Source organism: Papio anubis, chromosome 4 (genome assembly GCF_008728515.1).
Source record: "Papio anubis isolate 15944 chromosome 4, Panubis1.0, whole genome shotgun sequence".
Lineage (NCBI taxonomy): Eukaryota > Metazoa > Chordata > Mammalia > Primates > Cercopithecidae > Papio > Papio anubis.
In genome coordinates this window covers 114,456,497-114,466,344 of record NC_044979.1, presented here as the reverse complement: position 1 = coordinate 114,466,344, position 9,848 = coordinate 114,456,497, and the positions used below count along the sequence as shown (strand labels likewise).

General features: G+C 51.5%; 1 protein-coding gene across 2 annotated transcripts in view; it reads right to left on the bottom strand.

Moving 5' to 3' along the window:
• Window positions 1-2,037: 2,037 nt before the first annotated feature.
• OGDH (oxoglutarate dehydrogenase) overlaps window positions 2,038-9,848 on the bottom strand; it is a 94,751-nt gene continuing 86,940 nt past the window's right edge. For both annotated transcript variants that reach the window (XM_031665387.1, XM_031665386.1), the window contains 4 exons: window positions 8,901-8,973; window positions 3,731-3,894; window positions 3,383-3,537; window positions 2,038-3,241 (listed from right to left, as the gene is read on the bottom strand). In XM_031665387.1, coding sequence (XP_031521247.1) covers window positions 3,121-3,241; window positions 3,383-3,537; window positions 3,731-3,894; window positions 8,901-8,973 — 513 coding nt within the window. In that variant the 3' untranslated portion in view covers window positions 2,038-3,120. The remainder of the gene's footprint in view (window positions 3,242-3,382; window positions 3,538-3,730; window positions 3,895-8,900; window positions 8,974-9,848) is intronic.

Genomic DNA, 9,848 nt, shown 5'->3' with positions numbered 1-9,848 from the left:
ACCCCTTCCAGAAAGCACTAGATCTCAGACCACACTGAGTTCATGGGGCTGGTGATCCCCTTTCACCCTCACCCACCCCACCCATCACCAGCAGTGGCACTTGGGTGAAGGGGGCTGGCTCTGAAATTCCCTCCCCAGTGGAGCAAGCTGACACTCTCACATCTAGCTTAGGTATTTCGGATGCAGAAGTACCTTTTTTATATCCAGAAAAGCACAAGGACGCTGACAGTGATGTTGGGTAGGTTATGTCCCTGCCTGCTCTGCCCTACCGGTGACAATTCAGGAGCTTCAGGGGTGAGTCAGGGCCAAGCTGCTCGCCAGTGACCAGGACAAGGCCTCTTTGTCCTAAAAACGGTTTGCATTTCCCTTCAGCTCACGCACACCACACCATGCCTGCTACATCTGTGACGCTAACCCAAGGCTGTCACCTGATGTCACTCTGCTGTTTGGTACACACACACACACGCACGCGCACACGCACACGCACACCTGGTCCTGGCCCACGAAGTCTCATCTAAACACACAAGATGCTGCCTTGACTGCGTGGAGCTTCTTCCTTCTAACAATTCTTTTCTAATTTTAGAAAATGGGACGATAAAAAACGGAAACAGAACAAAACCAGGGAACCATCTGCAAGACGTCATGTATGAGCACCTGGTCCAGCATGTTCTGACCGTTCCTGATCTTTCCAGAGCCCTTACAAAGCCCTGTTCTCCTTGCAGGGTGCTGAGGGCCACAGACCTGCAGTGAGAACTTACGAAGACCCGCCACATACTTCGAGTTTCCAGAGCGGCTTTGCCTGTTCCCGCGGTCAGAACTACTGCCAGGATGACCTAGGGGTCACCGTGCTGAGCCGCTTCAGGAACCAACTCAAGCCCCGCTCTCTGGGAGGTGTTCCCAGACCCGCAGAATCACGCTGGGCTCTGTTCATCCGGATGTTCCGCTTCCCTCATAGAGACGAGTTTCAGCTTCCCCTGCTGCAGCACACCGAGGCCATTTATCCAAAATCGTTTGTTGTTGTTGTTGAGACAGGGTCTTGCTTTGTCACCCAGCTGGGAGTGCAACCACAGCTCCCCGCAGCCCTGACCTCCCAGGCTTGAGTGATCCTCCCACCTCAGCCTCCTGAGGCTGAGACTACAGGTATACGCCATCACACCCTGCTGATGTTTAAACTTTTTTGTAGAGATAGGGTCTATGTTGCCCAGGCTGATCTTGAACTCCTGGCCTGAAGCTATCCTCCTGCCTTGGCCTCCCATAGTACTGGGATTACAGGTGTGAGCCACCCAGCCCGGCCAGGATTTTGGGTAAGTGGCGAGGCACAGGGAGGTGGCACTGGCCACCAGCGGACGCATGTAGGAGCACCTGTCTACAGCTCTGGGGTGGTGGCAGCAGCTCTTCACGCCCACCCCAAGACCCACTCCACTTGGCACGGGCTGGTGGTCATGCTTCCATTAGGGCCATGCTGCAAAGGGACAATAGGATAAATCAAGGGACCCAGGCAGGTGCTCCCTAGAGAACAGGGTGGTGGGTCAGAGGCTTGACCCCACTTAAGTTCTTCCTCAGGGGTGAGACTGGTTGAGTGCTCAGGAAGCCAATACCTGGCTTGTTATGGGATGAAGCTCTCGGCCAGAGGGGACCCAAGTGTGAGCTGGTGAGAGGCCCCATCTCCAGGTTGAAAGCGTTGCTTGGGCGCTGGGGAGCACTAATGAACAAACGTGTGGTTAGGGTGAGCCTGCAGGCACCCTGGCTCAAAGGGAGAGGCACAGAGTGCAGAGTACTTTTTCAAGGTGGAGCTGGGGGAAGGACCCAGACCAGGGAAAGCTCAGAAACAGGACTGCACCCAAACAGCCTGGCGGCCCAGGCCACCTCTGCCGCGTTCACAATGACGGCTTTGCCTGCGACGGCCTGCAGGTGGTGGTCATCACTCCCCCTGTCCAACGAGGAGGGGGCTGCTTCCCAGGCGGGTTAGGAGGAGCCTGGCCCAGCCCCTTCCCCTCAGGGGAGAAGGCAGAACAGACAAGACAGACACAGCAGACGTGCCCACGGATATAACTTAGTTTATGGGTCAAGCCAATGCAATGCAAAGTTGTTTCTGTTCCTTTTTTTTTTTTTTTTTAACCAAAATAAATAAATCAGATCTGTCCCTGTGAAGGTCAGAGTGATGAATGAGGGGCAGCTGGCCCCTTGGCCATGGTCTGCCCCTCATCCCCAGCCCCTCCTCTCCCTCTTCTGACCTGCTTTGGCACAGCAAAGAAAATGATGCATCAGAAAGTCTCCATTGGGTTAAAGGAGAAAGAAAGAATGGTTGGGGTGGGGAAAGAGGCCAAGGGAGGAGGTGGGTGGAGGTGGAGGGTTAACAGGACCAAGACAGACCAGCCAGTGCCCCGGTGGTGGCGACCTGAGCCGGGTTTCCTAGCTATGCACAGACTCTGTGGGCTCCAGGTGCTGCCTGGGCCCAGGCGGGGTGGGTGGGACATGCTTGGGCCCCACACACAGCCTGGAACCCTCGAAGGAACAGCAGACAATGGACACTGCAGAGACTGAAGCTGCCCTTTCTGTGCCAGGTCAGGCCAAGGCTCTCTCCTGCCAGCTGCCCCGGGTCGTCCTCAGTTCACGCCACAGCTGGGGCCCACCCTAGAAACCTCTGCCAGCCATGGCTAGATCTGACTCCAGGATCCTCTATAGATTCTAAGGCTCAGGCTCAAGATGAAGCTATCCTAGTCTCAAATACAGGAGCCTGTGCCTTGCTGGGTGACGGGGTTGCCAGCACACTAGGAAGCCACACAAGGCCCAGTCCCTACCCTAGTAGGTGACACTGGTGGGGAGGGTTGTGGCCAGAGCTGACCCCTCCCCAAGGACATCCCTCGGGGGCTACCTTTCCTCCTCCTGCTCCCCCTGGCCTCCTGGAAGTCAGCAGAGCCTGGGCAGTGTGTGGCCTGTGGGGCAGCCAAGCACTGGAGGGGGACGACAGCCTAACTCCTATGAGAGCAGAGGGAGGGGTGGCGGCACAGCGAGGAAGGCGGTGGTGTGGGCAGCGCTGAGGCACTATTCTTTAGTTGAGAAGCAAGGGGCAGTCATGGGTGTGGAGAGGGCAGTGGCCCAAGCAACCCTAGGCAGCATCTATGAGAAGTTCTTAAAGACGTCCAGGTCGAAGGCCGTGTCCAGGAGGCGCTGCAGCTCCGTCAGGTGGGTCTTCTTGTTGCCAGTGGCTGGAGCAGCTGCTGGGTCCCGGCCGGCATACCTGAGAGATGGAGGGATGGGGCAGTGAGGGCAGCGGCCACTGAGTGGGCCCAGCCCATCCCTCTGCTGCATGTGCCTGGCTAACTGCCTACTGGCCTGAGCGGAGGGTCCCACAGCCTTCCTGGCGGGGACTGAGCCTTACCAGACGGGCTTGGCGCGGCTGATGGTGGTCCGAAGTCTTGGCTTCACGTAGTCATAGTAGCCTTGGTTCTTGTGCTCCTCCTGGCACCAGGCCAGCTCAGCATTGGGGTACTTCTGCACCTCCTTCAGCAGGAGGTCAAAGGGGAATGGCGACAGCTAGGAGACAGCAGGGGTCAGATCAAAAAGGGGAAACTCAGAGGGCAGGCATGATCCAGCAAAGGGAAATTGGTGTTCCGAGCAGAGAAGGTCAGGAACCTGAGGGCCACACCCCAGGCAAGGCTGTTCTGTGAAGGCACCAGAGCCCTGACCCCTACATGGGGGACACCCTGATGGCACCACCCGCCCTCACCTGCTCGATCCTTGTGATGGCCACCTGCCCCACCATGTCGCGTGCTTTGCGCTCTCGGGTGAGGTCATAGTACACTTTGCCGGTGCAGAAAAGAAGCCTTTTGACATTCTCTGGGTTCTGAGCTGCAGGGCCATCTTCTGGGATCACCCGCTGGAAGTGGGTTCCTACAAGAGAGTTCCCATGGCTGGGCTGGTTCTCTCAGGGATGCGGCTGAGAGCTCTCCTGGGCCTGATCTCACTTCTGCTGTGTGAGCAGAGGGCTCCTGGAGCCAGGGCTCCATGGACTGCTGCCAGGACACACAGCTTTCAAGGGTTAGAGATGCTTCCCCTTCACCAGCCTCTGATGCCCTGTATTTGCTCAGACCAGGCGCACTTTGAAAAGCACATGATATGTAACAAATACACAGCAGACATGGCCAGCTCTGGCTATCAAGTAACACCAGGCTAGCCTTCAGAACAGCTTCGCTCAGACTTCAGGGACAAGAGTATATTAAAACATCCCAGCTGGGTGCAGTGGCTCATGTCTACAATCCTACACTTTGGGAAGCTGAGGCTGGCAGATTGCCTGAGTTTAGAAGTTCGAGACCAGCCTGGGCAACATGGTGAAACCCCGCCTCTACTAAAAAAATACAAAAAATTAGCCTGGCGTGGCGGCGTGTGCCTGTGGTCCCAGCTACTGGGGAGGCTGAGGTGGAAGAATCGGTTGGGTCCAGGAAGCAGAGGTTGCAGTGAGCCAAGATTATGCACTACAGCTTGGGCGACAGAGCAAGACTCCATCTCCAAAAAAAAAAAAGAAAAAAAAAAATCCCATGTTTATTCCATTTCTGCTGCTCAGGATTTTACAAATATAAAAAACTTTCAACACAATCAGAGAAAATATTCAGATAGAGAACAGTGTGTTGGCCAGGTGTGGTGGCTCAGGCCACCACAGCACTTTGGGAGGCTGAGGCAGGAGGATCCCTTGAGCTCAGGAGTTTGGGACCAGCCTGGGCAACATGGTGATATTCCGTCCCTACAAAAGTACAAACATTAGCCAGGCACGGTGGTGCACACCTTGTGTTCCCAGCTACTTGGGAGGCTTTGGTGGGAGAATCACTCTAGCCTGGGAGGCAGAGGTTACAGTGATCCGTGATCACTCCTCTGCACTCCAACCTGGGTGACAGGGTGAGAATCCATCTCAAAAAAAAAAAAAAAAAAAAAAAAGTGGGTTGAATGGTACAAACACACAGAAGGAATAAATTCAACATCTGATAAAGGAGTAAGGTTAACAAACATGTATTGTACTCGAGCGATGGACACCCTAATACCCTGACCTAAGCACTGCACATCATATACACGTAACCAAAACCAGTTGTGTTTCTATACACGAACAATGAACAATAAGAAAAGGAAATTAGGCCAACAATTCCATTTATGATACAAAAAAATCAAAGGCTGGGCACAGTGGCTCAAACAGGTAATCCCAGTACTCTGGGAGGCTGAAGTAGGAGGATCACTTGAGCCCAGGAATTGAGGCTGCAGTGAGCTATGAATGCATCACTGCACTCTAGCCTGGGTGACAGAGTGAGACTCTGTCTCAAAAAAACACAAAAAATAAAAATCACAACAAAAAAATTAGCTCAAAGTGGGTCAAAGATCTAAACATAAGAGCAAAAACTATAAAACTCAGAAGAAAACATAGGGCAAAAGTTTCACAACACTGAATTGGTAATGATTTCTTAGATATGACACCAAAGTCACAGGCACCTGAAGAAAAAATAGACAAATCTGACTCCATGAAAATTAAAAACTTTTGTACATCAGAAGATACTAACAACAGGCCAGGTGTGGTGGCTCATGCCTGTAATCCCAGCACTTTGGGAGGCCGAGGTGGGCAGATCACCTGAGGTCAGGAGTTTAAGACCAGCCTGGCCAACATGGTGGAACCCTGTCTATACTAAAAATACAAAAATTAGCTAGGCATGGTGGTGTGCGCCTGTAATCCCAGCTACTCATGAGGCTGAGGCAGGAGAATCACTTGAACCCAGGAGGCAGAGGTTGCAGTGAGCTGAGATTGTGCCAATGCACTCCAGCCTGGGTAACAGAGTAAGACTCCACCTCGATGAAAAAAAAACAAACCCAAACCCAAACCCAAACCCAAAGATACTAACAACATAATAAAAGAGCAACCATAGAATGGGAGAAAATATTTGCAAATTATATTTCTGATAAGGAATTAATATCTAGAATATACAGAGAACTCTTAAGAGTCAAAAACAAGCAACCAGATTAAAAAATGGGCAAATGATTTGAATAGGCTGGGTGCCGTGGCTCATGCCTGTAATCTGAATACTTTGAGGCCAAAGTAGGATTCCTTGAGCCCAGGAGTTCAAGACTAGCTTGGGCAACACAGTGAGACCCTGTCTCTTAAAAAAAAAAAAAAAAGGATTTTAATAGACAGTTCTCCAAGGAAGACATACAAATGGCCAATACGCATATGAAAAGATGCTCAACATCACTTAATCATTAGACAAATGTAAATCAAAACCCAATGATGAAATATCATCTCACACCCATTAAGATGGCTACTATGAAAAAAACCAGAAAGTAGTAGGTGCTGATGAGGATGTAGAGATGGTGGGATCCTCATATACTGTTGGTGGGATGTAAAATGCAGCCACTGTGGAAAGTTTGGCAGTTCCTCAAAAAACTAAAAATAGAATTACCATATGGTCCAGCAATTCCACTTGAGTACATATTCAAAATAACTGAAAGCAGGGACTCAAAGAAATATTTGTACACCGATGTTCATAGCAGCTCCTCTAATCACAGTATCTGAAACATGGAAGCAACCCAAGCATCCATCGACAGACGAATGGATGAGTGAAATGTGGAAATGTGGCATACACAGATAATGGAATATTTTCAGTCTTTTTTTTTTTTTTTTTTTTGAGATGGAGTTTTGTTCTTGTTGCCCAGGCTGGAGTGCAATGGCGCGATCTCGGCTCACCACAACCTTTGCCTCCCGTGTTCAAGTGATTCTCCTGCCTCAGCCTCCCAAGCAGCTGGGATTCCAGGCATGCACCACCACTCCCAGCTAGTTTTTTTGTTTTTTTTTTTTAAGACGGAGTCTCTCTCTGTTGCCCAGGCTGGAATGCAGTGGTGCGATCTCGTCTCACTGCAACCTCTGCCTCCCAGGTTCAAGCAATTCTCCTGTCTCAGTCTCCTGAGTAGCTGGGATTACAGGTGCGTGCCACCATGCCCGGCTAATTTTTGTATTTTTAGTAAAGACAGGGTTTCATCATATTGGTCAGGCTGGTCTCAAACTCCTGACCTCAAGTGATCCACCTGCCTCAACCTCCCAAAGTGCTGAGATTACAGGTGTGAGCCACTAGGCCCGGCCTATTCAGTCTTCTGTTTTGTTTTGTTTTGAGATGGAGTCTTCCTCTGTTGCCCAGGCTGGAGTGCAGTGGTGCAATCTCGGCTCACTGCAACCTCCGCCTCCCGGGTTCAAGCAATTCTCCTGCCTCAGCCTCCCGAGTAGCTGGGTGTGCACCACCACACCCTGTTAATTTTTGTATTTTTAATAGAGACGGGGTTTCACCCTGTTGGCCAGGCTGGTCTCAAACTCATGACCTCAAGTGATCCACCTGCCTCCACCTCCCAAAGTGCTGGAATTATAGGCATGAGCCACCACACCTAGCTATTCAGTCTTAAAAAAAAAAAGAAATTCTGACACATGCTACACAACATGGATGGACCTTGCAGACATGCTAAATGAAACACGCCAGTCGCAAGGGACAAAGACTCTATGACTTCACTTATGAGTTCCATAGAGTAGTCAAATGTATAGAGGCAGTAACACACTGAACTGGACACTTAAAAATGGTCAAAATGGTAAATTTTATGTTGTGTATTTTACCATAATAAAAAAAGATTGGGGACTGGGTGCGGTGGCTCACGCCTGTAATCCCAACACTTTGGGAGGCCAGGACGGGTGGATCACAAGGTCAGGAGATTGAGACCATCCTGGCTAATATGGTGAAACCCCGTCTCTACTAAAAATACAAAAACAAAATTAGCCGGGTGTGGTGGCAGGCGCCTGTAGTCCCAGCTACTCGGGAGGCTGAGGCAGGAGAATGGCGTGAACCCAGGAGGCGGAGCTTGCAGTGAGTCAAGATCGAGCCAACGCACTCCAGCCTGAGTGACACAGCGAGACTCCGTCTCAAAAATAACTAAATCAATAAAAATAAAAAATAAAAAGAGACTGGGAACCCCCCCCACCCCCCGCAAAAAGAAGGGGCTTGCCTTGATTGAAGACTAAAGAGGGATTGGTGACTAGTGGGATGCAGGCTTCCTGGCCTGGTGACCCCTGGTGGGTGGCAAAGGCTGTGTCAGCCACCTGTACTGCACTGTCCTACAGAAATCTCAGTGTTATGGGTCTCCCTTCACACAAGTGCAGCTGGCATGTGACTTGGCAGGCCCTGCCATCCAGTGTTTTTTTCCTCTGTTCTGAAGGGCTTGCTTTGGGGCTGGGCCTCCGTCCGAGCCAGAGGTGAGCTGGCACTCACCCGCTGAAGGAGGCTGCAGGCAGCGGCACTAACCCTCAATCTTGGACATACTTAATTGCCTCTAGTGGAGTCCTTGGGGGCATTTGCAGGTGAGAGGAAACAGCTCCTGGGCTGCATGTTAAGACATGTCATTTGACCAACTTGAATGTAAGCTGTGACCTTCCTCATCTGGTATCACGGGTCTTTTTTTGAATGTATGTGCCAGAGTTTTGCTTTTATTGCCCAGGCTGGAGGGCAACGGCACGATCTCAGCTCACCGCAACCTCCATCTCCTGGGTTCAAGCGATTCTGCCTCAGCCTCCCGAGTAGCTAGGATTACAGACATGTGGCACCACGCCCATCTAATTTTGTATTTTTAGTTAGAGATGGGGTTTCTGCATGTTGGTCAGGCTGGTCTCGAACTCCCGACCTCAGGTGATCTGCCCGCCTCAGCCTCCCAAAGTGCTGGGATTACAGGTGTGAGCCACTGTGCCCAGCCAGGTATCATGGGTCTTTAAAACCAAAAAGCTGGCAAGAGCCAGTGAGAATCACAAACGTCAGCCCCAGGAGCTGCAAAAGAGCAGCAGCAAAGAAGCCCCAAACATAGTTTCCCCAGAAAATGCCCGTCTCCCTCACACCCACCTGGAAGCATCTCATCAAAGCTGGATCTGGCCTCGGGGTGGCGCAACAGGGATTTGGGGGTGAAGATAATTAACTGAAATACAGAACAATAGGCTTGTGAAGGATCAGATTCTGAAGATTCTAGAAGGAAGGTCAAAAGCAAGGCTACCCAAGCCTTGACCTTCAGGCCATGAAACACACCTGCCCTCCCACTCAACAGGAGCCTCAGGTCAGAAGAGGCAGAGAAGGAGGGAAAAGGAAAGATGACCAATTTCCCTGCTGTTCACCTCCCCTAGCTGAGTATCCACTCCTGGCAGGGCCCATCCCAGCCTGCTCAGATTCCCAATACTCCCCTCCTTGCTTCTCTGTACCTAGGAAAGAGCTCTGACCCTCTCCTTGGCAGTTGCAGAGCAAATGCACCCAAAGCCCATGTAAGGCTGTGACATGGCCCAGCACCAAGAAGCACCAGGGCTGTCCTGCCCTGTGGGCCCTTGGGCTGCTGGGGACAATCCAAGCTGCAAGCCTCTGCCCCATACCTCCACCCCTGAGGTATCCCAGGGCAGCAGGGCACTCTCTCTCGCTGTGTCCCATATTCCTTCTTCTTTTTTTTTTTTGAGACAGAGTCTCGCTCTGTCGCCCAGGCTGGAGTGCAGTGGTGCGATCTCGGCTCACTGCAAGCTCTGCCTTCCAGGTTCACGCCATTCTCCTGCCTCAGCCTCCTGAGTAGCTGGGACTAAGGCGCCCACCGTCACGCCCAGCTAATTTTTTGTATTTTTTTAGTAGAGACAGGTTTTCGCCATGTTAACCAGGATGGTTTCGATCTCTTGACCTCGTGATATGCCTGCCTCGGCCTCCCAAAGTGCTGGGATTACAGGCGTGAGCCACCACACCCGGCCTTCTTCCTTCTTATGAATCACTTCTCCCATGTATCCCTCCACTCAACTTCTACTCACTCTTCAACACCCAGCT